General features: G+C 60.8%; 1 protein-coding gene across 3 annotated transcripts; it reads right to left on the reverse strand.

The window, feature by feature from the left end:
* Positions 1-1380: 1380 nt before the first annotated feature.
* PDXK (pyridoxal kinase) lies at positions 1381-27762 on the reverse strand. 3 transcript variants are annotated; one of them, XM_034654937.1, is made up of 11 exons: positions 27622-27762; positions 15939-15993; positions 10200-10304; positions 9548-9631; positions 8404-8450; positions 7638-7723; positions 6648-6693; positions 4208-4319; positions 3514-3650; positions 1827-1893; positions 1381-1584 (listed from the first exon to the last, which is right to left on the reverse strand). In XM_034654937.1, the coding sequence occupies exons 1-11, from the start codon at positions 27745-27747 to the stop codon at positions 1472-1474; spliced, it is 978 nt and encodes a 325-aa protein (XP_034510828.1). In that variant the 5' UTR covers positions 27748-27762; the 3' UTR covers positions 1381-1471. The 3 variants fall into 3 exon arrangements, with proteins under 3 accessions (XP_034510828.1, XP_019665507.1, XP_034510839.1); XM_019809948.2 differs by lacking the exon at positions 27622-27762 and adding an exon at positions 22194-22287; XM_034654948.1 differs by lacking the exon at positions 27622-27762 and adding an exon at positions 21812-21856.
* Positions 27763-27895: the final 133 nt, after the last annotated feature.

Below are 27895 nucleotides of genomic sequence, written 5' to 3' on the forward strand. Positions count from 1 at the left end.
AGCGACAGGCGGCCGGGCTCTGCCCCAGGGCTAAGTGGAGCCCGGTTCTCGGAATCAGGACACACGACAGGGACACAGAGCCCTGACCTGTGCCCGCTGCGGGAGCCGCGAGCCACCGAGCCGGTACACAGGCTGCCCGACACTAACACATGAGTTAAGACACTCAGGACGTGGGCAGACTGGGAAGAAAGAAAAGTGGACGCAACAACACGGAGGCCAGCGTTTCTGTTTCGGGGAGCCTTCACCAGAGTGAAGAACACCCCACTAAGGAGGTGGCAGTGGTTCCAGAGGCCACGGGGAACGGCCGCAGGGGTGGGTGCAGGCTGCAGGACAGGACCTGCCCGTGGGACATGGGCAAGGCGGAGTCCCCAGGGAGGGCTTGCTTTCCTAGGGGCCGCCATCCGCTGCTCCCCCCCCGCAGGCTGTGGGCTCCCGGGAGAGGCGGACCTCTGCACTCCCAGAGTGGGGATGGGGGCTCAGGGGCCGGACACTGGATTGAGGCAGGCCGAGTCTTCAGGGTGCTGGCAGCCACACCTAGGGGTCCTCACAATTCTGGGCAAAGTGGACAACAAGCCTGGTGTCAAGGCCCAGGCTGTGGCCTCCGCCTGCGGCATCTGGGAGCTGCTCCTCGGCCCTCTGCCCCGGTCCCTCTCCTGTAAGGTGCGGGTGCAGCTGCAGCTGGCTTTTCGAGGCACTCTTGCTCCCTGGCTTCCGGTTGGCACAGAAGGCAGAACCGAGCAGGGAGGGCAGGCGTCCCCGCTGCCCTACTGTACCCGTCTCTGCACCAGCACCGTGGCAACGGGGGCAACCACAGGCCTACTCGACCTGCCGTGCCACAGGCTAGGGGAGTCTTCCAAAGGGAACACAATGTGCTGCTCTCCCATAAGCTGTCGTCACCCAGCAGGTCCCTGGTCCCACAGATGGGTGTGACATGTGCAGACCAGCCTGAATGCTCGGGGCCTGGAGAGGGGCCCCCCAGCGTGACTGCACAGGGCCTGCATGTGCTGGGCCAGCTGCTGTCAACCCGTTCCCAGGGGGGAAGCCTTCCCCGGCGACCTGCCTGATACCTAGGGGACAAACGAGGCGTCTGAAGCAGGAGCACAGAGGGTCAGGCCAGAAAGACCACAGACATTTGGCATAATTCTTCCAGACACAAATGGTTAAACCCAAGTCTTCCTCGGGGACGCACAGAGCCCGGGCTTCCCCAGCCCACTCGGGACGGGACACACGGCACCCCGAGCCAGGAGAGCCGCCGGGGAGCTGCGTTCCCCAAATTACAGATTTCTGCGATTGCTTTGTTACTTCTGAAAAGCACGACCAGCACGTTTTCACAATTAAGACCGTTGATGCCGAACACTCACGAAAGAAAAAAAGACCAAGTTTCAGTCACAGCTCTAAGGCAGACGCTACATTTTCACGGGACAACAAGGGAGACACCACGTGCGGTGCGTGGGGGGGCAGCACACGGGCCTCACAGCACTGCGGCCCGGACCACGATCTCTGGGTCCTCGATGTCCTTTTTGCTCTGGACCATCTTCAGCTCCAGCTGCGCCGGGGTGGGCTTCTGCCCTCCCGCTGCCTGGCCTACGGGACACAGCGTCAATGGCAGGGACACAGCAGAAGCTGCCCTGACGTTCCTGCCCCCTTTCCCTTGCCCGAGCCAACAGCCCACGTCACGTCTGCAGTTCCCATCCCGGGCACGCGCTCCGCACGCTGGCCTCCGTCCCTGCGCCCAGGCCAGTGGAGGGCAGGTGCCGTCTCCCCCGCCCCCCGACTCCGCTCGGTGCCAGCCGCTCCACGCGCCCACGGGCCCGGCCAGGAGGTACCTTTTGCACATCTGATGGTCCGCTGCAAAACGTGATGCATGGCAGACACGGTCTTCTCACAGGCCACCTGTGGGGACGGGGGTGCGGGAGAGACACACACCTTGTGGTTCCCCCATTCCCATGATGCCCCAAGTCCGAATGGGGTCTTCCGTGCCAACAAGCACTATCTCTACCTCGAGTCACCAGGGCACTGGCTTTACCATCACACACTCCCCACCCGCGGACGGGTCGCCACAAAGACTCCAGGAGGGCTGGGCAAATGCCCGCGTACTAAAATTAACCGTCTCCCTCTGGCCCGTGTACCCTGGGGAAGGGCTGAGCCTTAGGACCTGTCAGTATTGTCTGGCATGCAGCAGGGGCTTAATACAGGTGTTTCTGGAATGAAGCAGTTGTAAAGAATCTACAGAAAAGAGCTCATACCCCAAAGTCGGCCAAGATCATTGCTTGCATCTCAAAGTCGAAGACTCAGGGCTTAGTAGGAGCTGGGGAAGTGAGTGGAACTCCCTCCCACCCAACTCAGGGACCCAGGGCCGTGCTGAACCTGGAGTTGGCCTCCACTGGGCACCAGCTGGCCCAGGTGCCCTGTACTAGACGAAACGCCCACGGCTGCCAACTAAAACAGCAGGTCTGTGCTCACCCTCGTCCCTGGGTGTTGGGGGCGGGCACCGGCCAAGACACAGCATATTAGGGTTTCACATCACAGCACCTGTCCCTGAGCCCTGTAGGTAACAGAGGCTGGGCTCTGCCCAAGCCCTGCGTTTCACAAGTGGGACTGATGTGATAGGGATGCTGTGTGCCTGCCCCCAGGGCAGACGGGGCCCCTCCTCGTGCCCAGTAAAGACAGTTTTAGGAGAATCCACTTTCAGATCCTGACTCCAAGCTCCTCCTTCCGCCAGTGGACCCAGCACAGATGAGGCATGCTTCCTCTTTCTTAACCACCCCTCACAGCTGCCCCTCCTGTGCACGTTCCAGAGATGGGGGCCTCCTCCTCTGCCACCACAGTACGCAGAGAGGGACCCGGTGGCCAGGGCAGCCTTGTGCACAGTGGGTCTCCAGTCCCATGCTTCCAACATGCTGAAGGAGGACACAACATGATGGACGTCACGACGCAACTACACTGCATGGGGCGCAAAGGGAAGTCGGAGAGCGCGGCTGTCATTCCTGAGCTTTGCCACAGGGCACACGGGAAAGACCCGCAACACCCCACACCCCAATTTACCACATCAGGACCAACTGCTCCCCTCGCCCAGCAATGCCTGTGCAAAATGGCTTTCTCTCTACACACCTGCATTTGTGGACATTTACACACCACGCAGGAAGCGGGAGGAGAGACGGACACACAGACAACTCCTAGCAAGAGATGAACCTCTTTGCAAGACTGATTTCGCACCCCTGTCCCTCATCCCTCATCCCAGCCTCTGGGTCTATCGAGTCACTTGGTGATGACATTTCAGGGCAAACACTGACTGGGCTGCTCTCCTGGGAAACGCTCCTACTGACAGACTCACTCAGGCCACAGTGACCCCTCCCAGGCCTCAGCTCACAGCCCCGGACCTCGTCTGGCTCGGCACTGCCCCGTAGCTGGACCTGGATGACTCCAGCATGGTGTATGCCGTCCTCCTGTTTACGCCCCTGCGGCACCCAGATCGTCCCTGCTGGGGGCAGGGAAGGGGCTTGTCCTGCTGACCTTGAGGTTGTTGGGGTGTTTGTGCGTCCACGCCAGGAGCATGGCGGCGAAGAGGTCCCCGGTGCCCACAAAGACTGCATCGACCTTGTGCATCTCCATGCGGATGCGTTCTGTCACCACTGAGCCATCGGGGTTCCCTGGAGGAGAAGAGCACGGCCAATGGGCCCTAAGACCCTGGGCCAGCAGAGGACCAGCCCCTCGGCCTGGGAACTGGCGTGCCTCCCTCCCCACTCCTTCCCTGCATGGCGGCAAGGAGGGCCAGTGTCGCCTCTCAGGGGTTCACTGGGACAGATACCCTGTCCCGAGGAAGAATGTGGATACTGGAACCCCTAGCAGGATAGCCGGGGGGGGGGGGGGCCGGCNGGGGGGGCACGGCACAGCGGCACATGAGGGACCAGCGCCTGTGACGGGACGCAGAAGGAACCCACAGCCAGGGAAGTAATGAGTGCTCCTAGAGCCATGGGGACCATGAACTTACTGAAATGGGGGTGTGTGCGCGGGGGTGCATGGGGGTGTGGGGTATGCTCTCCCACGGACACAGAGGGAGCCGTGAGAAGGCCACGTGCTCTTTGGGGCAGCAGTGTGACCCCGGCCTCTTGTGTCGTTTTGGCATTGTGCAGAAAACACCAACCCGGGTGGCATTTGCACGATTAAGATCGACACGCGCAGCCCCACAGGCCCTCCCAGAACTTACGAATCCTCTGGCTCCCCAGGGCAATCAGGTAGTCACTGCCCCTCGGGGACGGCAAGTTGGAGCTGGTGATGACCACCGTGTCAGGGCCCATCGCGTGCAGCTCGTCCATGACCTGCCGGGACACAGGTGCATCAGCCACACCGTGGCCACCCGTGCCAGGGCTCCCAGCTGCCCAGGCAGCCGGGCACCACCAGCCCTTGTGCCAAGAATGCACTTGAACAGGGCTTGGCTTGACAGAGCGGAGACCAGAGCCCGTGAACACGGGGAGCCAGCGCGGGTGGGCCGGGTGGCACCTTGTCACGTTGGAGCCGCCAGCCCGATGCCCTCTGCCTGAAGCCGCACCCCTGCTGGGCCTGACGCCTGACTCTACCCCCACTGCAGAGGAAGGTGCCCATCTGCTCCGGATGGGCTGCCCTTTCTTGTCTGGCCCCGCACAGCCCACCAGGCAAGGGCGCCCCCTTCCACCACTCACTCATGTAGTCACGGACACAGCTCTGGTGGGGGTGCCCAGTGACACGCCAGAGGCTCCCTGCCCTCCTGGAACACACGTCTTGGGATGCAACACCCACTGGGTAAACTGGGGTTCAGGAGAGCGCCAGCTATGCCAGAGGGGCACGCTCATGTCAGGGAAGGGGGCTGGACTCCAGGAGAAGGCCGCTGGCTCAGCCTGTAGGACCGGGCGGCCGAGGGTCACTCTGCGACCCGAAAGGCTCTCCTGCGGCCCTGAAGGGGGCGATGCATTCGTCCTTTCTGCTCCTGGGGGCCGTGTGGGTCCCCGTCAGGTTCCCCCGGCCCAGGAGAAGGCGCCCCGAGTCACCCCTGTGGCTGCGCCGCAAGCATCCTCCGCCAGGGCCTGGGAGCCGGGACAAAACCAGCCGGGGTCACGCAGCGGCGCCCTCTCTCCGTCGCGGTGGGAGGAGGGCCTGTCGTCCCGGAGCCACGGGCTCAGACCAGGGCTCGGGACCAGGCTGGCAGCCCCTCTGCTCCGGAGCCCATCCTCTGCCTGGTGCGTGCACCCCGCCCCCACCCCCACCCCGCACCGGGCGCGCCACGGGAACCGCTTAGAACTCTCGCAGCATGTGGCCGCATCGGCTCTCGGGACGCCGAGGCCCCAGGGTGCGGAGAAGGGGCACCGCTGTCCCCTGGCACCCTGAGCCCTGGCCAGACAGGCTCCACAGCCCCTCAGGCCTGCCATGGCCGTGCAGGGCCTGCACTCGGACCTGTCTCCTGCGAAGACACGGCACAGCTCCGACGGCGCCCAGCCCCGGATGCCGGAGGGCCCTGTTGTGCCGGACCGGGGCCGCCCCATCTAAGGCTACATGATTCACCGGCACCACGTTCCACGGGGACAGTTGAAAAGAACCTCAAAGAAACCTCCCTGCCTCGTTTCCAGCCGGCCCTGAGGCAGGCCCCAGATGCGCCCGGCCGGCCCTTCTCCACTCAGCGGGCCCCGAATGTGCCTGGCCAGCCCCCAAAAGTGGAAGCCAACAGCTCGTAGTAAGTCTCCTGGTGCACACGCAGACAGCTGCACACGTGTGCGCAGACACGCACCCCACCCCACATATGTGGACACGCACACCCCCGCGTGCCCGGCCACACGCACGCTGTCCTGTGGGTCTCTGCTGGACCGCGGCTGGCACAGGTGGTTTCTGGGCCCCTCTCTGACTACACTGGCTGGGGCGGCGGCACGCTCGTCCGGAGGGCTGCCTCCCACGCACACACACGGGTCACGGGTGCACGGGACTCACGGTACCAGGTACACAGCAAGCGCTCAGGAAATGCTGTGACTGTCGTGCGCCGAGCTGTGTCTCCCAAAGAGAGATGTGGGAACCCTTGGCCCAGAACCTCGGAGTGTCTCCTGTTTCCACCTTTGGAAACAGGGTCTGTGCGGATGCAAGCTGATTAAGACGAGGTCACCAGCATGGGCCTGGATCCAACCTGCCTGGCGTCCTCAGAAAGACAGGAGGCCACTTGAAGACACAGGCAGAGATTGGCAATGGGTCTACAAACCCAGGGATACTGAAAGCTGGGAGACAAGCAAGGAATGGGTTCCTCCCCACAGATTTAGACCGAGAAGGGTCCCACCAAGGCCCTGATCTCAGACTCCTGGCTCCTGGGGCCACAGAGAAGACATTTCTGTTCTCAGCCACCTGGTCTGGGGCACTATGTTACGGCCGCCCCAGGAAGCCCGCCCAGGCACCGCTGCTATGAGCAGAGCAGGCAGCAGGTTAGCCCAGACCCAGACGCTGGCTAGATTTGCAGGTGCCCAAGGCAGGGGCCCACAGGGAATTTACAACACGTCCCTCAGCCCCCGCCGGCTGGCAGGAACCAGGATGCCCGCCACCTAGGTGCCCATCCCCCACCCCCAAGGGTGTACGGCTGTCCCCTCCCCACCACGCACGGTGCCACTTGTCCCATGCCAGGCTTCAGAAGGTCTTACCGCTAATGCTTCTTCTTGACTGTGGATCTTTCTGCCACTCAGTAACCTGCAAGATAGGTGAGCACAGGTCAGACCTTGCTTCTCCGGGTCCTACTAGAAACATCCCCAGAGCTGTGGTGGCACTGGTAAACCCCTCCCATCCCCGCAGGAGCTCAGGGTCTGCTGGCCACCATAAACCTGGTGGCGACTGCAACATGGCTAAGGACCAGTCGAGAATAAAATTTAACCACAGCAAGGGACAGCAGCACATGGCCCCTTAGTGGACCATGAGAGTGACCAACCTCCACGAAAGTCAAAATGTGAAATGTAAACTGTAAATGGTTAACATACCATTCTCACACAGGTCTACCAAGGGTTCAGGGTCCTCCGGGAGCCCAGGATGGACCAGCCAGGTCGAGGGCCCCAGGCCCCAGGAGTCCAGGCACCCTCCACCCCTCCTTCAAAAGGCAGTCTCAGAGACAGGGGGACCCCACTGATAGTCCAACAAACCGCACCATGGCAGAGACGAACCCACGTGGACACTCAGTTGCACACCTACGGCAGCCGGCACTGCTCGCTACCCCCCGCCCCCGCCACACTGGTCTTCATCAGGTAGCCCTGCAATCTGAGAAGGGCCCTCCGAAGCTCGCTACTGCGAGGGCCCAGCTGGCTCCTTTTAATCCCATGTAGAGATTTGGGACGTGGGTTTCGGAGTGCCAGGGGGGTTCCCTGCATCAGCTGGGATGGGCTCTCCATCCCATGGCCTGTGTCGCCCACATGTGCCCTCAGCTCCTCCCCTTTCTGTCCCCAAAGGCTCTTGCTGTTCAGGAAGATGGCTGGGGGTCAGCACAATCACAGGACAGGGAGTGAAATGACCACCCACTGCTTGTGGTTGGGCCAGGGCGCCCCCAGGCAGAACGGCCTGCCCCCCACCCTGCTGCCAGATCCCTGCTCCACTTTGAGGGAACCCCGTGAGGAGGTCTGAAAGTTTAGTGGTTTCAGGTTACTTACTCGGCCTCAAACTGGTTGGGGGTTATAATGTCTGCAACCGGCACAACCTTCTCTTTATAAACCGGAAGGAGATCCTCAGGCACGTACTGAAAGGAAAGGGCAGCAAGGAACACAGGCTGACGCACACAGAGGAGGAGATGGGACCAGAGCATAATTGCCAAGGAGCCCCGTGGTCCAGGTGGGGGCCTGAGACGGGGGTGCTGCATGGCCAGCACGGGCTGACCCCCTGCCATCCCTCCCAGCCCAGGTGTCTCTGGGGGCCACGGTGATTCTTGCCAGCGGGTTTCTGGCTTCCTCACTGGATGGCACCCCTGCTCTACATGACGTCAGGGCCAGGAACCTACGGCCAGCCTGCTCTCATGTAGCCAGGAGGAAAAGTAAAAAAAATAAAATAACATTTTCGACACACGGAAGTTATAGGAAATTCAAATTTCAGTGTCCATACGTGAACTTTTATTAGGAAACAGCCATGTCTGTTCCTTTGCGAACTGTGGCTTTTTTTTTTCCTTAAAGATTTTAAGTCATCTTTATACCCAACATGGGGCTCGAACTCAGGACCCCGAGATCAAGACCCACACGCTGCTCTACCAACTGAGCCAGCCGATGCCCGGGGCTGCTTTTTGATAGAACAAGACATAGGGCCCCAAATGTCTACTCTCTGGTCCTTTACGATAAACCCTGTCTGCCAACCCTTGCTTCCAGGCAAGGATAACATAGGACGTGTGCTGTGTCCTGTGTGTGGAATCATATGCATGAAATCACTAACCATGGAGCCTTGGCCATTCCATTCGTCACCCATCACCGGGTCGCAAACTGTGGAGACACAAAGGGCATCTATCAGCAAACGCTGCGCCCGACAGAATGAGAGCCCTTAACGTCCTTGTTAAATTTCACATATGCAGCTAACAGCTTGGGAAAAGCATGGCCTCCCACTTTCACTCGCCTTGTGACCTGGCGTCGTGTGTTCTGTCATCACAGACGACTGAGTGCTCTGATTTTTATCTGACATCATTTGCACCTTTTTCGAAAGAGGGACGCAGAACAGCAGCCCCACTCGCCCCTCCTGGCTGAAGCCACGGTGTCCCCTGCCTCCATACAAGCTCGTTCCCTTCGGGCAGCGGGCCACGGTGTAGGACCTGCCATCGGGCCAGCTGCGGTGAGGACTGGCCTCTATACATGGGACACCTGCACCCCAGGGAAGGCCCAGTCTGCATGGATGAAGTGACAAGAACACACAGGGGCCGTGGGGGCCTCTGATGGAAGGGGCTGTGCAACGTGGGCCCCCAAACCTAGCTCCTTCTCCCGATGGTGGGGTCCCCACGACAGGCCGCTGGAGTTCTGTCCTGGATGTGGAAGTGTCACACACATGGCAGGACCCCGCGGAGCCCTGAATGTGCGTGTCTGAGTCTGAGAGGGACAAGAGTAACCTGAACCTTCGTTTCCCTTAGCCGGAGAGGCCTTTGGGTGGCAGACACCATTCCCCAGTCCCAGGTGTGGAGGCCCGGGGCTAGGGACAGACAGGCCGGGCAGGGGCCTCAGCCTCGCCCTGACAGCTGGGCCACACCCCGGACATACACACCCTCTACTGTCCTTTCTGGGGCCAACTCCCACCATGCACACCCTAGCCACAGGGCCTGGCAGCTCCAGCCTTCACACGCAGACATGGATTACCACACGTAAGTAACCCACTTCTCATTACTGTCCCCACACAGATGCCAGGGTCACTGTGAAGACGTTCTGAACCTTTTCCAGAGCCCTGAAGACACATACCCTTGCAAGCCCAGCACGCAAAGCTTACGGGCCGGGAGAGGTGGAACGGGAAGGAGGGGCGTCAGAAGGAAGGAGGCCAAGCCACCCGTTCAGGGCCCCCAGGTCCACCCCGCCAGAGGAGGTGACGGCCCAGCACCTACCGTACACCAGCTTGGGGTTCTGTTTCTTCAGCTCCCGCACGATGTCCACCACCGAGGCCAGGAAGGACTTGTCCCTCGTGTAACCTTTGGGAGGGAAATCCGGGCCACCCTCATGAAACAGAAGGCTCACATCAACTGACCAAGGAGAAAGAGCGCCATGCAAACCATTCTGCTCCAGAGAACGGCAGGCGGGGCTCAAAGTGTCCCCAATATCTCTAGTCACTGAGAGGACACTGGGCATTTCCCAAAAGAGATGCCAAGTGTGAGGCGAAGGAAGAAGCCGTGAGTGAGAAGTGTGCAGGAACACCTTCCTTCTTTTGTCTTTTCCATTTTCGATAACAAGCATACTCGCTTCTAACTACGTAAATACAAATAGATATTTTTACCGTAACCTTGGCTAACTAGCCACTGGAGCAGGTGGCCGCACGTGGCCGACCTGGGTGTTTTCACCCCGTGCGTGTCCTCCACATGGGCCCACGGCATGTGGTGACACAGCAGGCCCGTCTGAGTACATGTGGCCAGGACCCCCGAGGTCCCACTACGGGAGCCCGGAGGCCACTAGGGCGGCACAGGCCATCCGTGCCTGGAGGCCGAGCCCAGCCGTGCCAGAGCGAGGCGCACAGGGACCAGCTCCCAGCTCGCGTGGACTCACCTGTGAGCACGTAGTCATATTTATTCACGTTGTTCAGCTTCAGGCCTTCGTAGAGCTCGTGGAGCTCACCTGAGTTCAGCACTTGACCCTTCCAGTGTGCATAGCCTGTGGGGAGAACACAACATTCAGGGCCTTGACACCGAGGCATGCGTGCGAGACACAGCCCTACCCGATGGCCCACTGTGGCCCAGAGGACTGCTCACTTGCCCTGGATGGCGCCAGGGGCCGATTCAAGACCAGAGACTGCCCAGAAGCTGTGCTTCGGTGGGTCCCCTGACACCATCAGCCTCAGAGCCCCCCGCACACTCCCCTAGCTTGTATGCCACCTAGAGTTGTTCCTACTGACACCAGGGGTCCCCCTCCCACTGCCCATGCCCTCTGGAATCAATCCAGGGCCACAAGGACGGTCAGCTCGCCAAGCTGCCGTGCTGACACACAAGACACAGCTGTGTGCCTTCTCCCTGAATTCATGGGGTGTGTGGGGGTGCATGGGGGGGCTCGCTCTGCCAGCCTCTGCTGTGCACGTTTCCCCATCCAGGCCCAACGGCTCAGTGACTGTGACCCAGGCACACTGGTAGGCGGGGCCCATCACATCCTGCCACCCCAGGATGAGCCACAAGCAGAGCCGGTCTCTGGTCGAGATCTGACCAAGAGCCAGATGTGACCTGGGTTCTCGGCCCTACCAGGTCCCCAAGGGTGACAGGAGGCCGGGGTGACGTGCTCACTCCAAGCACACAGGCAGAGAGCATGCCTCCAACAGGAATCTTAGGGGACCCCCCTGCCATGCAGGAGGACCCCTGCCCACGTAGGCCACAGCACAGACACCCTGCAGCTCCCCTGTGAAAACGTGGTCCTGGTGTCTCTGGAGTGCGGGCCTGGTGCTGACTTCTCCCCGTGGGCTTTCGCCCTGGGCCGGTTTAGCCTTTTGTGCTGAGTCCTAGGAGACCCCCCAGCAAACTGTCCCGTCTGCAGGTGGTTCTGGGGACCCCGGCACACTGTGGCTATCCTTAACGTCTAGGAATGTTCCTCTGACCCTTGAGCTCCCCAAGTCTCCCTCCTCCAAAGCACATCACCCTTCCTCTCCCCAGGGGGGTCTCTGAGACTGGCAGCAGCGGCACCCTTGGGGGCTCATCTGAAATGCAGATTCTCAGGCCTGGGCCCACCCAGTTGAGTCCGTCTTTGGGGGTGGGCCCCTGCACTGAGGTTTAGCAAGGCCCCAGCTGGTTCTTATCCACAGCAAATCTGAGAAATGCAGACCCAGAGGAGGGGTCAACAAACCAGGCCCCGTGAGCCCAATCTGGCCTGCGGCAGGCTTTTACGTGGCCTTCAAGCTGAGACCAAGTTTTCACATTTTTACATGGTTGGGGAAAAAAAAGAGTAATACTTTATGACTTAGAATTATATGAAATTCCATTTTCAGCATCCATTAACAAAGCTCCAGTTTTACTGGACCGTAGCTGCACTCCATCCTTTACCAGTAGTCTCCGGCTGCTTTCACGCCAAGGGCACAGAAGGTGCCAAGCCTCAGTTATCTATTTTCCGGCCCTGAATAGGGAGAGTGTGCCAGCCCTGCTCTGGAAAACCTGCTCCCCCAGGATGGAGCCTCTCCGGCCTCAATCTATGGCCATTTCTTTTCTTTTAAGATTTTATTTATTTATTTGACAGAAAGCAAGCAAGCACACAAGCAGGGGAGGGGGAGTGGGAGACGGAGAAGCAGACTCCCTGCTGAGCAGGGAGCCCAATGCGGGGCTCGATCCCAGGACCCCGAGATCATGGCCTCAGCCGAAGGCAGACGCTTAACCAACCGAGCCACCCAGGCGCCCCAATCTACAGCCAAAACCACGAGCTCTGTTAAAAAGGATCAGGCCCCAAGCAGTGTCACTTACGTGAAGGCCCCAAGTCGGTAAACCGAGAGTTAACACCAAAGCTAACTGCACTTTCGACCCCAGAGCAGAGCCCTCCACCAGTCAACATGGCCCTTCCCGGTCAATCCTGGGAAACTGGCTGATAGACCCCCCTGCTCCCCTTAGAGGGGCAGCCTCGCCCAAGACATTCCTTGCTAGTACATTCTTTTATTCTTTTGTTTTTTCAATGCTCTCTCTCTGCCTTTAAAAATCTTTCTTTCAGGGGCACCTGGGAGGTTCAGTTGGTTGAGCCTCTGATTCTTGGTGTCGGCTCACGTCATGTCAGGGTCATGAGATCGAGCCCCACATGGGGCTCCACACTCAGCGAGGAGTGTGCTTGGGATCCTCTCTCCCTCTGCCCGCCCCCTTGCACTCAGTCTCTCTTGCTCTTTCTCTAAAATCAATACATAAATCTTTAAAAACCTCTCTGGTTCGGCTAAGTGGAGATCCCCTCTACTCGCCAGACAGGATGCTGCCCGACTCGTCAATCATTTAACAAAACCAGTTAGATCTGCACATTTACTTGGTTGAATTTTGTTTTTTAACAGATTCCATTCACACCACTAAGCCGGCTGAATGCAGAAGGCAAGTCAAACAATAAGGCCTGATAAGGATGCGCCCTCAGACTTCTCGGGAGGGCTGAAAAGTGGTGCAGCCAGTGCCGAGAACGGTCTGGCCGCTGTTCCCACGATCAAACACAGAGTCACTATCTGATCCAGCAAGTGTGCCCCTGGGTCTACCCGCTGGGAGAAAACTACCCCGCCCCCAGAGATGTGTGCGGAAAGATGTTCACAATGGCAGCGTTCATTTTCTTAAAGAATTATTTATTTACGTGAGGGGGGAGGGGCAGAGGGAGAGAATCCCAAGCAGACTCCGCCCAGAGTGCAGAGCCCAATGTGGGGGCTCGATCTCACGACCCTGAGACCACGGCCTGAGCCGAAATCAAGAGTCGGACGCTTTGCCAACTGAGCCAGCCACGCGCCCCCCAGCAGCAGCATTCATCAACCCATGTCCATCAACAAATGGACACAGAAGCCAAGTGTGGTCTGTCCACACTGGACGGACTGTGACTCAGCCACGAACAGGAGTGAGGCACAGGCACGCATGAGCACGGGGACGAGCCTGGAGAACATTGGGCTCAGCCGCTAAAGGTCACCTGTCCTATGATTCTGTTTCTATGCAATCTCCAGAAGGGGCAAATCCGCCGAGACAGGGGACGGGTCCAGCGGCCCGGAGAGGGGGCAGTGGTGAGGGTCAGGCCGTTACCCTGGTATGGGTCCCACTGGAGCAGTGAAAATGTTTCCTCTGTGAGTGTACTAGCAAGTGCCGAATTACACACTCCACCACGTGAATTAACTCTGTGGCACATAAATATCCTGAGAAAGGTGTCAAAAAAGAAGCGCTTTCTGACCTGGAAGAGCAGGTGGATCACGGCTCGCGGGACTGCGTCCTTGGGAACAGAGCTGCTGGAAGTGCCCCGACACCAGCCCGACCCCAGGAGGCAAGCGGTGTGGGTGGCCGTGCTCAGAAGCCTCTGCGGGGACCAGGCATTGCTCAGGGGTCCCCGCGTGCGATCCACGGGGCTGCTGGTTGAGCAGGGTACAGATGGCATGTGGTTGAAGTGTTCTGGCCGGTCACACGCGGTACGAGCCGGGCACTGAGTACACAGTAGGACGACACGGTGGAGACCGCACAGCCGCGGGGCCTTGGCCGGACAGCCAGAGCAGCGCGGTGCTGGGCGAGGCTCACGGCGGGACAGGGGTGCAGTGACTCTCCCCGCACACACAGGCCTCGACGGGCACTTGCTTGCGGTGAGTGCTTCTGGTTCTTTTTAGAGAGGTACCGGAGCTCCCGGGTGGCACAGCAGCTAAGCGTCTGACGCATGGTTTCAGCTCAGGTCATGGTCTCAGGGTCATGGGATCGAGCTCTGCGTAGGGCTCTATGTTCAGCAAGGAGTCTGCTTGAGATTCTCCCTCCCTCTGTCTCTGCTTACTCTCTGACTCTTGACTTCAGCTCAGGTCATGGTCTCGGGGTCGTGAGACCGAGGCCTGTGTCGGGCTCCATGCTCAGTGGGAGTCTGCTTGTCTCTCTCCCTCTGCCCCTCCCCCTGCTTGTGCCCTCTCTCAAATAAATACGTAAAATCTTAAAATCTGGGGGAAAAAAAAGAATTCTCTCTGCTCTCCTCTGCCCCACCCCGACTTCACACGCACACTCTTCATCCGTCTTAAAAAACAACAACAACAAAAAAAACCTAAAAACAAAAAGTCCCTAAGTACTTCCAGGTCCAAAGCTCAGGACTGAACCCCGAGATTTGCGGTCAAGCTGCACAGACAGCCATGCTGAGTCCAAGCATGGGGTGCTCGGGGCCACTGCTGGATGGGAGCCGCCTGAGGGGTCCCCTCACCAGGCAGGCACTGCACAGCATCCAGGGGCCCTGCCAGGAACCACAGGAGTAGGCCACAGTGGACGTGAAGCCCCCCTCCCCTTCTGGCCCTCAGCACCTCTGCACATGCGTGGGCTCCCAGCACGCGGGGGTCTGGTCTCCATCCACCCCTGCTGGGGCAGGCCAGAAGGCCCCTTGGGATGCTAGCCCGCCGCCAACGGAGGCGGTTCTGTGGGAGCCCAGGGGGCAGCCACGTGCCACTGAAGCCCCCAGAAGCCCCCTCCCCTCAGCCTGGGATCTGTGCAAGGGCAGCAGCGGCCTCGGAGCCAGGCCTTGGCTTCCCCAGAACGGACGGCTGACTGTGGCACCCTGTGACAGCCAGCAGTGAGTTCAGCGGCCAAGCCAGTTTGGCTCATCTACTTAAACAAAAAGGAAGGTGGTTAAAACAGCCAGGAGAACCTGTGGGATTCAGGGAAGTTCGCTGAATCAACGTAAACATCTTGGGGCTTCTCCAAATTTCACAGCACCCAGAACACTCGGCAAAGCAAAAGCAGGGAAGGGCTTTCGGTGAGAACTGTTTTCTTCTGAATCCCAAACGTCATTCTTCCCCTCAATTTATGACTCACGACATCCCGTCCCTTCTGAGAAAAGCCACAGCAGGAGGGTTACAGGCTCTTTCCTAAGCCTGTGGGCAGAGGCCCAGGTACCCACCTGCACACCCTGCTGGCACTCGGCCAGCCTGGCTCTAGGACGTTCTGTGCCCCTGGGGTTCTGTCTGGGTTCAGAGTAACTTCAGGAAAGGTGATGTTGGGATGTGTCCAGGAAAGGAGTGGCCTCATGCCCCTGCCTCTACGGGACTGTGGGGTCACAGGGCAGGCAGCTCCCGAGGCCGTGGGGCCCGGGGGTGTGAGGAGCGGGCTCCGGAAGCTTGTCCCGACAACTTGGGGCCTTCCCGAGGGCAGTGTCCCTCACGTGCCCTTGAGCTGGCAACTCTGTTTCAAGGCCTCTGTGCACGGGAGTCCTTGTGTCCCCTGCGCTGAGACGGACGACTCCACGTGAGTTCCCGAGGCGCTGGTTTTTAACAGAGAAATTAGGCTCCGCTCCCGCGTCCACCAGTGGCACGTGTGGCCCTGCTCGCGGCCCGCAGTGTCCCGTCACCCGGCAGCGGGCTCAGCCCCGCGGCAGGGGCTAGGAGCAGGTCCCCGTTTCACGGAGGAGACTGAGGTGCCAGCAGGCCCCCCAACCTGCCCCCGGGTCACTCAGCTTCAAGCAGCCGGGCCGAGGTTCAAATGCAGCGTCCACACCCGAGGCCAGGCCGACCCTCACGAGCTGGGTGGCCCCTGTGGTGCCATCTCCTGACTGTCAGAGGAGGGGTGGGGGGTCATTTCTAAAGGTCCTTGCTTGGGCCCACACCCCGCTTTTCAGTGGCTGCGCAGGCCAACAAGGGCTTACCTGTGTGGTTGGAAAACTGGACAGAGTTCAGCGCGTCAATCTCAAATCCCAACACCTGCAAGACAGAGAAGGAGCGGGTGGGAGAGAGCCAGGGCCCCGGCGGCAGGCAGGAGGCTCCCCCGAGGTGGGCTCAAAGTGCGCGCTTTGGTGCCATGCTGTCTGGTGAGGGGCCGCGTCCGGAAGCATGTCGGGAGCCGCCAGCCAGGAAGGCCGAGCCTCTGGAAATCTGCCAAGCGACGATGCCTGCAGGTGCACGACGCGAGGCGCCCATCTGCTTGGATGCGGACAGAGGACTGTGAGGCCCTTTGCTTCGAGAATGTGGGTGTGAGGCTGCCACCCTCGGGGGGGGGGGGAAGCCAAGGGCTCCCCACGGGACAGCACACCTGGCCACTCCGTCCCCAGGAGCCTGGCTCTCACGCCTCTGCTGCAGTGCCAGCCCCGGCCCGCTCGAGGCTGGGGGGACCTCAGTGCGGAGCCACGCTGGCCTGGCCTGGGGTCGGGCGGCCACCCCGCGGCTGCCCCACAGCTGGGCACGCGCCTCCCAGCACACGGAGCAGGTGACTGCGCACAGGTTCCAGGTGCCATGGGGTTACAAATGAAGCTTAGAAAGAGTAAGAGCTCCTTCCTCAATGAAGGGGAAGAAAGGTTATGTCCAAAACGGCCCAGGTGCCTCCCCAAGCCAATGTGGACAGTTGTCTGCCGGTCAAGTAGCAAATCCCATGGCGACCTTTCTTTTTGTTCACCTTCCCGTTTCTCCACATTTAACAGGCAGGTGTGGATTATATCAGGCAGCGAGATGTACAGAACGCTGCAGAGCCCCCTGGGGGATAAGCCACATTCTCCGTGGGGCCCTTCCCATGACCCCAGGCCGTCAGAGGTGGTAGGCATGGGAACACCGCCCAGCCCATTCCTCAGCCTTCGTGTCCTACACTGGCCCTGGGTCCCTGCCAGGCCCCACTGGCCTCCACCATCTGACCTGCCCAGCTGGCCCTGGCTGGCACCATTGCAGACAGACCCAGGACCAGAGCCCTGCTACAAGGACCATCCACTGTGTCCCCCCTCATCCCGCAGAGCCGGCTCCCTGAGGACGTCTGCCCCGTGCTGCACAAAGGCCTCTGGGGCTCGGGGTGAGGGTAAAGCCATGAGCTATCAGCCACAAGGTGAAGCCCAAACACCCAGGAGCAAACCAAAGCCGCATCAGTGTGGGCAGCAGACCAGGGCCTGGCCAAGTCCTCCGGACCCGGGGGAATCAGGCAGGCCCCCAACAAGAGCAAGGGGTGAGTCCCTGGGTCCATCAGCCCAGGGGAACCCTTGTTCAGGCCTTCCTTCTGTGTCCCCTAGCCCTGTGCGAATGAGGCAGGCTGGAGAGGTCAGGGCTCACACATAGGCTCCAACCACAACTTGTCTGTGGGATACTCTAGTCCAAATGGGCTCGTGGCCAGCCCTGACTTTGGAGCCAGGTGAAACCACATCACGACAGCCAAGTGTTTAATCTGGATTCTGCTCCTGTTGAGAGCTGGGCTGTCCCCCTGGCGACTGGCACTGCGAGGGGCCCACAGCTGGACACAGGATTGAACTCGCCAGGCTGGACCAGGAAAACCATGCCACCCGCTGGGACAAGCGTGGCACAATCAGCCTTGCCTGGAAACCCAGAGGCACGTGCTCACCCAGCGTTGGCAGCTGTCTCCCCGTCTCTGCCTGCGTCATGCCACCCCAGCCGGGTCCTGCCCAGGTCACCACACGACTTCTCGGAGTCTCCGCGTCACCCTTTCCTAGGGAAGCACAGCCCTCCTTGACCCGCTCCATCCCTGCACACAGCTCCCTCTGGGGTTGGCACTGGGCCCACACCAGCAGCCAGCACCTGCCGGCAGGAGGCCGCCGAGGGGCCAGCCTGTCAGCCTGGAAGGACCCTGTCTCCTCCCCTCTCCTCAGCGCTCCCAGCTACATCACACCCACCCCCTGTGGCCCCCAGGGCTCCCCCGCCACGCTGACCCCCAGCCCCACCGTGCCCACACAGCTGCCCTCTGGGACGATCAGGGGCTCCAGGAGGGCACAGGCCTCTTCTTCAGGACACGTCAGGGACAGAGCATGGCTGCTGACGTGCCCACCACACCTCTCTGGATTCTGTCTCACCGGCGCCCTGCTCCAAAACCCTGTGGGTGTGCGTCTCCCCTCTATCCCTCCTACCCCGGCCAGGTCTCGGTTCACATCTAGGGCTGAGGCCGCCCACGGGCTGCCGGGAGACCCCAACCACACAAGCCACACACAAGCAGTGGGACACCAGCAGGCACCGACAGAAGGGCCAGAACAGCTGCCCTGAGGGGGTGTGTGACGTCAGAGCCCCATGAGCACAGCAGCTGATGGAAGAGAGGATGGAACCCCAGGGGAAGGAGGGGAAGGAGGCCTCAGAGTGTTTGTTAACACCCCCATAAACCACATGCCATTGCGTTCATGTGGCTCACTGACCTTTGGACTCTCTCCCTCCCCAAACCCAGGAAAATGAGAAAGAACAAAGGAGCCTTTTATGATGCTGGTCCACAAGGACAGGACAGGACACCCAGTGGGTAAGAGATTTCGACAAACTTTGGAGACACACACATACTCCACAGGGCACAAGGACACTGAAACCTCAGGTCCCACAGAGGGGGTGGAAACAGTGTCCCGTAGAATATGCCGGAGGAGACAGTGGGAGAAGTGGAGCGATATAAGGAGAAACACTGGAGGGTGTGTGGGAGAGACAGAGAGAGCAGGAACCAAGGGCCATGGTGGCCAGTCCCTGGTCGTCCCCTCCCTCTCCTGCACACAGATGACTTCCCAGCCTCTTCCCCTACTCACCCCAACACCACTCACCACCCTCCAAGTCTCCCCTGAACCTTCAGAGATAGGCCCCCCCTACTGTGGTGGTCTGAGAGGCTGCCTCCAGGCAGCTAGCTGGGTGTGGGGAGAGCTGCTCACACTCCCCACTGCCCGCGGGGTAGGGAGGTGGGGGGCGTGGGGGGAGTGGGGGTGGTGGGAGGGGTTCCACAGGTGAGCTCCCTCTGTGATCGTTCACTGAGCCACACAGTCGTGACAGGTATCTAACAAGTGTCTCTAAAATATTTAAGTGGCTATTATCAGACCTTAACGAATAAAACACAAACCACCAGTCTCCTTACACAGTTAAAACCGGCCCTTTGCAAAGTTGCCTGCCCGACGCACCGCTTCCTGTTCCCAGCTTCAGCCAGCGCGGCTTCAAATCTCTTAGCATCCTAATCAAGTCTAAAGAAACAGCTTTGAAGCGACCATGACACAAATCCTGAAAACCCTGCCAAGATATCCCGCTCCAATGTTTCCGGATGTGTAGATAATTAATCCTTTGAAGCTGGCAAACTGATCCGGGAATGAAGTCCCTATTTCGTGCTTCCGAACGGTAGCGAACCGAGCCCCGGGCCAGCTTCTCCACTTCAACAGCAGCGGCGGCCGGGCTTATTACTCAGTGCACGTGCTGCGCGCAGGACACGCACCACCACGGGCACGCCACTGCGCAGGCGCGGGCCGACCACCCGGCAAGCAGGCGCCGCGGTGCCGGGCCCTGCCGGCATGCCCCCGACCCCCGGCGCCCCGTGTGGGCTGGCAGCCCGCGCCAAGCCCCTCCCCACACGCCCCTGTGGGCCCTGCGCCCCTCCCGGCTTCGCGCTGGCCGCACAGCTGCTTCGGGAAGGTGCAGGGGCCGGTGGCGCGCAGGGGCCTCGGCGAGGACCACGCTCTAAAAGCAGGCGGCCGTCGGCAACCTGGTGAAGCCAGACCGGCCGGAGGCGACGGGCGCCCCGTGCTCCGCTTGCTTTTGCGAAGGACCCGCACTGGGACAGGAGCGGTTTCTCCATAACAGCGAAAACCCTCTGCGCCCCCCCCACCCTTTGGCGTGAACAGGTACTAGCTGTGCGTGAGTGCGACGTGGCTGCTGTGAGGTTCCGGAAAGCGGGCACGGCGGTGCCTGGGGAAACACCTGACCCGCCCCCGTGGGCACGACTGCCCTGGTCCCCCTCCTGGACTGGCCCCTGCCGCGGAGCCCCGTCCTCCCCGACCCCCGGGGGAGCCACACCGCCCCGACTGCCGGGACAGCATCGCCTGTGTCTTCCCGTGGGGGAGGCTCGCAGGGCGCCACGGTGAAGCGAGGAGCCCACGGCCCCAGCAGCCACGCTCACCGCGCACAACCCGGTCTGCGGGTGGAGGCACCGCGGAGGGGCCTCGCTCTCCCACGATCCCGCCCGTGGCCCCGGGGAGATGAGATGACGCAGGTGAGTCCACGCTCGCCACGGGCGCGCGGCGGGGCAGGTGTCTGGGTGCAGCCGCGGAAGGGGCAGCAGCCTAGGAAGGGGCAGCAGCCGCTGGATGCGGAGGGAGTCCGAGCGCTGGGCCGCCTCAGGGCGCGTGCGAGCAGAGCGGTTGTGCAAGAGCCGGGCACGGAGAACTGTTACCAGAACCCGAGCCACAAAACTTACTCAGTTACATGAAAACAAATGTGACAACTGGCCGAGCCTCCGCTGCCCTAGTGACTGCACTACCTTTACCCTGAGCTCGGCTCCTGAGCGACAGGCCTGTGGCGGGAGCCCATGTAACAGAGGCCACCGCCACCCAGCTCTCCGCCACCCACGCTGGCAGCGTGCGGTCACCACGGAAACGGGCGCACACACAGGAATCGGCCTCCCCACCCCCCACTTTTTTAACATCTACAGCACAGCAGCACACAGTGAAAAGATGCAAGAGATACTTCAAGAAAGAAAAGAAGAAACGTAGTTCAGCCTAGGAAGGATAGCCTTGCCACAGGAGGGCCCCCCCAGCTCCCCAGGCAGAGTCCCCTCCTCCCAGCGCTGCCTGGCTGGCGGCCCCCCGGGGGGCCCTGGCCCTCCTGCGGCCCTCAGTCTCTGTTCAGCAGCCTCCTGCAGGCCTGCGTGATGGTCCTCACCCCCCCAGCCCCCCTCGGCTGCGTGTCCCCGCACTCCATGAATTCCACGTTGTAGCTGCAGAGCTGCTGTGCGCTTTCTGACCCCCCAAAGCTCTGAAACCCCTGTGCCGCTGTGAGCAATCTCCTGAAGGTCGACCACCTTTCTCTCAGCCCCCAAGACCTTGTGCAGAACCTTGCCTTCTCAGCCTCCACTCTAGCACCCGGACTCGGTGGTGTTTTAGGGTTCTGGGGCACCCCTGTGACCGTGAGCCCACCATCCTATACGCCTCTGGACGAAGGCTGGCGTGGCCAAAGCCCCAGCCTCGGACTCCACTAGCAAACACACTCCCGTTTCAGAAAAAGCCCAGAGCCTTGGCCAGGAAGCCCCTGCGACAAAGCACGCTCCCTCCCCCCAGCCAGCCCCTGGGCCTCCACGCAGCCGTCGGCTCAGTGACCACGGAAGCACAGCCACGCCGAGGCGGCAAGGGTCTCAGGCTCAACAGAACTCCTGAAGGTCACAGCCAGTCCAAACCGGAGGCATTTCTGGCACGGTCCCAGGCTGGGCACACTGCCCTTGGAAGTGGTCCCTCCCCCTGCCAGAGGCTGGGGGCGCAGACGCGCACGGCGTACACAAAGCACCCCCATGTCCTGCGAAGAGAAGGCCGGAGGGGTCCCACCTCCCATGCCTCTCAGTGTGGGGGGGGACATCTGCAGCGACTCATCTGGGGAGGGGGTTTCAAAGGCTCCATCGTAGCCGTCCAGCCACCAGAAGCGAGCGAGGACAGCCAGGATGCCGGCACGCAGTCAAGCTCTGTGGCCTGACCCCCACAGCTGCCATCTTCTAGACCCGGGGCCCTTCCTGAGGGTGGCTACACGTGGCGGGGGGGCCTGGGCGGGTGACGCATGTTCTCGCGGCCAGATCCCCCTCACTGCCACATCATCAACCCACTCTGCTGACAGCCACGCAAGACACGGTCATTAACTCTGCAGCTCGGCGGGCGATCCGCCCTCGCGGGGACGCAGTGCACTCAGAACAGCGAGAGTGGAGAAGCTCTGGAATATTCCAGCACAGCTCCCCCAACCTGCCCAGACCACCCCGGCTCCTCCGGGCGAGGGTGCTCACTGTCTTCCAGAATCCTCATTACGGCTTCTTTTGTAAGACCTTCAGCTGCTTCCACAGGAAATGAGAATGAGGAAAGAGGGGACACCACAGTGTCATGTGACTGCTGGCATCCTGATCAGCCCTGGGGCTGAGTGCCCGGTGTCCTGCCCACCCCCTGGGACCACTCAGCCCCACAGTTCAGCTCTACCCACGTCCATTGTCCTCTGACCTCCAGCGGGAACTCCCACTGGAAGGAGCCCTCCATCCCGGAAGCAGCCGGCAGCTCGCCTTCAGTCCCCTGGCCATCTTTGCCCACGTGTGTGACCCTGCGTCAGCTGGCACAGCCCTGGACTCCCGAAACCCCCGCCCTGCTTATGACACACCCCACGCCCTGACTGCCAGGCTCACCGTGCTCAATGCCAGGCCCACGGCCCCCTGCCAGGCCCTGCACAAGGTCCGTGCACTAGCGGTCAGGTTCTGCCGGGGGCTGGGCTGCGCTGCAAAGCCCTTAGAGGAGGGGCCTCACCCCAAGCTCCCGGCAGCACCCGGGTATGGACGGGGAATGGCTGCTCTGGGTGGGCAGGGAGGCCAGGCATTGCCCCTTCGGCCAACCAGGTGATGTTATCACATGGCCCGAGGCCCCACGCCTGTTCCTTTCTTCTTGAGAGCCGCCATCATGTATCCTGTTCCCCGGTGTCACTCTTCCACATTGCCGTATGAGCAGAACACGTTACTTCTATTTCAAAAGTTCCATGTGGGCGTGCCCCAGCGATGACCAGGCCCATGAGCCACAGCGCCAGTGGACCCCATGTCACGTAAGCCCCCTGCGCACAGACGCACCTCCCTTCCAGAGAGCACAGTGTTACCCCTGACCCTGCGAGGAGCAGTCTCTTAAACAGGAGCCGGGGCCCCACTCGGAGCACAGCGTGCGCACACGCACACTCATCACACGCATGCAGACACAGTGAGAAAAAGATCAGAAAATGGGACCAATTAGTTCTTGCTTTCTCCATGACAGGCAAAGAGGAACAACAGAATCCTCGGTCCCAAACCAAGAAAGAGAGTTAGGAAATCAAGAAATTAAGCAATGCTGGATCTTCTTACAGAAACAGCAAAAGCATCACCTAGGCTGCAGGGCTGGCACACATTCCGGATCAGCCCAGGGACTTCCAGAGGCCAGGGAAACGGGAATCATCACAAGTGGCAGGGAGTGAAGCCAGCAGAGCTACGTGTCCTGGAGCACGAGGGAACATTCCAGAACACACTTAGACATGTTCCAAACACAACACGCCACCTCCAAGGATGTGAATGTCCACACTGGGCAGGAGGGCGGTGCCCTCTTTCATGTCAGCTGTCTTGTACTATTTGCCAACACGGGCATCACCAGGAAAAACGTTAAAGCAAAAACCATGTCTTTCGAAGGGGGAAGGGTGACACTCTTCTGGTATCTTCCAAGCGCAGTTCTGCCGCAGAAGGCCCTTCCATCCTAGGAGTGCTAAGGGAAAAAAAATTTAAAGATCTTCCTCTGAAGAAGCCACCTGAGGCTCCAGGGGTTCTTGAAAGTGAAAAGCTGGAAATAACCCCCGCCCCCGTCACAGGGACCCCGCCATGCCTGCGTCCCAGCAGCTCTCCGGCTTCGCTCTGGTCCACCGCAGCGGCGGGCCCTGGCATCCTTCTGCCCCAGCTACCGTAGCCCACACTGCTCGCCAGGCAGGGGTCTCCATCCGCATTTCCAAGCCAGGGGACTCTCGACACGCCCTGCTTCCCGCCAGCCTCTTCCTGAGGGATGTCTGTCTGAGCCACGCTCCCCTGGCAAAGAGGTCCCTGTATGGAAAGCAGCATCTCCACCCGGCCACCAGACAGGGCTAAGGTCTTAGGGCTGCTTCTGCACCGATGGGCTCGCAGAGATAAGGAACGAGGCTGGTTTCTGCAGCAGGCCCCACACGGAGCCGTCCCCCCAGTGTTCCCCTATTGTCCCCCAGGGCCTTGTCTTCCCGTCTTGGTGGCGATGTGGGATTTAAATGGTTTTAAGCAAAAGCCCAAATCAGATTCTCAAGGTTTTAAAGCTGCACCTCTCCACTGTGACCCTCCAGTGACACCCCCACCCCAGCACAGAGGTCACACCTGTCCAAGGTAAGGAAGGCTCCTCCCCCGGAGCCTTCAGAGGGCGTGTGGCCCCACCAACACCCTGACTTCAGCTTCTGGCCCCCAGCATGGCAAGAGAATCTCTGTGGCTTTAATGCCGCCGTCTGCAACACTTGGGAGAGGGCCCCAGGACACTCACACCACCCCAAGCCTCGCGCACCTGCCTCCTGTCACTGTGATAGCCCAGAAGCAGGTGCTGTGGCTGCCTGGGGGATTCTGGGACCTCCCCTCCCCACAGGAAGTGCTGCGGATCCAACATGCAGACACACCGCGGGCTCACACGGACTGTACCTCCCGGCCCCGAGAAGTGTGGGTTTCCAATTTCTGAGAGGAGGCAGTCCCACCAGTGTCTGGTGTGGGAGGCAGCAGGCCCCAGGGCACACTTCATCTCACCCCACCTCATCCTTCCCTGCTCTTTCCCTCCCCCAGAATCGAAGGCCAGAGCAGCAGGAAGGCCCACCGTGCACAGGGAGGAGCCCCGATGCATCACTGGCGGTCTGGCCTTGACTGGGCAGCCCTCTCTCCACGGACAGGGCCACAAAGGCCACAAGCCAGCCCTTACTCTCCTCGCTCTGCGAACATGGAATCACCCCGCCCGATGCTCTGCCTGCTCTGTTGCTGGTCCCTAGAACATACTTTGGACTCAGCCTGAAAACAAAATTCAAAAACAGGGTCAAGGTTCTGCTCCTCTCTTTCGTATGACATTTTTCTCTGCCCAGGGAGGGTGGCTGCTCATGGGCGGCCTGCCTGAGACGGCAGGGGGTGTGCTTGGGGGACCTGGCAAGAAGCAGTTCGGGAACCAGGGCCCTGAAGCCCAGCCTCGCAAGCCTCCAGCCAGCACGCGTCTGTGCCACGCTCGGGGCGAAGCGCCCCAGGAACGGGCCCTCGCTGTCCCAGCACCACCGGCAGAGCCCCGTCCGGGCAGTGCCCCAGAGCCTGGCCCCACCTGACGGCCAAGAGCACTGTTCTCACTGTGCACACGAGGCCTGCAAAGGCTCAACTGGCCGCGCCCGGTCCCTGAGCCGGAACTCAAAGACAAAGGGACAGCGGGCCAGTCCCCACAGGGGCTTCTCCAGTCTCCGAATCTGTGGGGCCCAGGCAGGGCCCGCCTTCTGCTGCCCTTCCTAAGCTCTCTTCCCACACTCAGCTGCATGCAAGTGTGCCTTAGTTTAGCTCTACGGGGCTGGCCAAACGGAGAACATACCCCCCACTAAGCACAAGTCTGGGAGTCCCGGATGCTTCCCCTCAGAACCCCTGCTGGAATCTGCAAGTGCAGGCTCCAAGCCTATTGCAGGCTCTGTCCAGCCCAGCCCGTCCTGTGCTGAGGCTGGTCCCAGGGCAGTCAGCGGCCACCCCCACCCCTCTCTCTGCTTGGCTCTGCTCTGGCAGGGCACAGGTGGGGGGAGGGGAGCAAAATGCCTGCGTGGGACTCCGTGGAGCGCCCTGCAGTATTAACTGTTTGATCCTCCTGGAACTAAGCAACCCGGGCCAAAACAAGCATTTGCAGGCTGATAAGAAATCTAGACTCTGCTCAAGGTAGCACGAAGTGTGTCTGGTGAACTAAGAAATTTCTGGAAACTGTTATTGTTATGGGCTGAATTATGTTCCCCAAATTCCTATGCTGAAACCCTGGCCTCCAGCACCTCAGACTGTGACTGTGTTTGGAGACAGAATCTTTAAAGAGGTAATTAAGGTAGACCGAGGTCATAGGGTGGCCCCAATGCAATGTGACCGGTGTCGCTATGAGAAGAGATCAGGATACAGACACGCACAGAGGAACCAGGCAAAGACAGCACCCACGTGCCACGGAGAGACCTCTCCGGAGCAGGCAGCGTGCTGCCACCTTGATCTGGGACCGCCAGCCTCCAGGACTGAGAGACCACACACGCCTACTGTTTGAGGTGCCCGGCCTGCCTTATTTGGGGACAGCCACCCAAACACACTGATATTGCCCTGTCTGGGGTCCAGCTTGGGGGAACATGTTTGGAGGATGACCACCCCTGGCTTTCCCCCGCTTCAGCCTTCGCCATCCCGACACTCTATCTTACTTCGGTAATTAGGAGGAAGAGGGGGTAATTAGGGCAAAAAACACACCCACGTAAATAAGTGAAGACCCTCCCAGCAGAGGTCCCAGCCTCCAGGAGATGCCCCAGCCACACTTAGGTGCCATCCAGCCCTACCACCCCGTCTGGTCCTCCGGCACAGTGGTGGGTGAGCACAGCATCCCGGGCATGCTGACCCACCTCATTCAGCAGCCAGCACCTCCAAGGGACGTTCACACACCCCGTCGCCCCCAGCCCTAAACAACAACCTGGGAGCAGGCATCATGCCCATTCTACAGATGAAGCAACTGAGCTCGGCGTGGAAGATGGCCTCCTGCCATACTCCTCCTGGGCCTCACAACTCTAGAAGGAAGTGCCGGGATGGGTCGAATCAGAGGCAGAGCCCCTCCACGCCCCCCCCCCGACGGGTGGCAGGAGATGACAGGATCACCACCCTCGCCCCCAGCCTATGTCCCACAGCCCCAGCACACAGGTAAGGGCACTAGAGAAACCCCAGGTGAGAACCACCTCTCTGACGTTAAGAGGCACTTTGGTGTGGAAGTTCAGAGCACACACCTGGAAGGAACAAGGGGCCTCACCGGAGGAGCCAGGTGAGCCAAGGAGGGAACAGTGTGCCCAGTGCAGGCGTGCAGGGAGAAAGAAGGGAGCGCGTGTGGATGGATAGGGAGGAGGGACCGGGCACAGGACACAGGGAAGCCAGCAGGGGCCCTGCACAGCTCTGCCAAGGGCAGCTCCTGTGGCTCCCCGGCCAAGAAGGGCGAGGGCTGCTCCTCCCACTGGGACAGCAGGGTGAAGCTGTTCTCAAGGGCCCTGCCTGGTCCTGCCTTCCAGGTGCGCCCCTGCCTTAGAGAACCTGCACCTTTGTCCCCAAGCACAGGACTACCCCAGTGACCCTGCCCACACAATCCACCCACAAGCAGAGCTCCCCCTACCCCAAGGAGCTAAGTGCATGCAGTCACCCAGCCATACCTGCTTCTTGGCCCCCGGTGGGGGGGGGGCATGCCAGGGACAACAGGACAAAGGTGGGCAGTCCAGGAGAGCCACGACCTTGTCATGACCACCCAGCACTCCTGCTGGGCAGAAAAGGCAAGGGAGTGCCCATCACCCTGGTGTTGCCTCTGGCCTGTCATGAAACCCCACCGCATCCAGGCCTCCTTCTGCCCCGCCGAGGACCACCCAGCCATAACCTTGGGGCTGTAGCAGGAAGCAGTGGGTGCCTGGCCTGGGAGACCCATCAAAGACAAGCAGGAGAGGCTGGAGGGAAGCCCGTCATTAAGGAAACGCTATAAAACGTTTGAAAAGCTGCTTCTAAAGCCAAAAGGGTACGGGCCTGACTTGGCCTCTGGGCTTTTCTTCTTCAGAGCCAACACCTGCAGGGAGGCCTTCTCCGCTCCACCCTACTCTCTGGCGACCACCTCCCAGAAGAGTCCTCCGCAAGGTGGGACTCACCCTGGCCGTTGGGAGCCAGGGTCCCTGAGCTTGCTGCTCCTGCTGCCGGCAGGTGAGCACTGCAAACACCTGCTTCCCTCTCTCCCCCTGCGCCCCCAGGGCAGGGGCAGGAGGCACCCGCCGCATTCTCACGTCTCCAGGGAGCCCCCGGCCGCCCGCAGCAGGTAGGGGCGCGGGTGGCGAGTGCGCCACAGCTCACGCGCGGGGGCCCCACGCTCGGCGGACGCCCGCCCGCGCAGGGGCCCCCGGCGCTGCGGCCGCGCCAAGGTCACGG

This window comes from Ailuropoda melanoleuca, chromosome 1 (assembly GCF_002007445.2).
Source record: "Ailuropoda melanoleuca isolate Jingjing chromosome 1, ASM200744v2, whole genome shotgun sequence".
In the NCBI taxonomy this organism is placed as follows: Eukaryota; Metazoa; Chordata; class Mammalia; order Carnivora; family Ursidae; genus Ailuropoda; species Ailuropoda melanoleuca.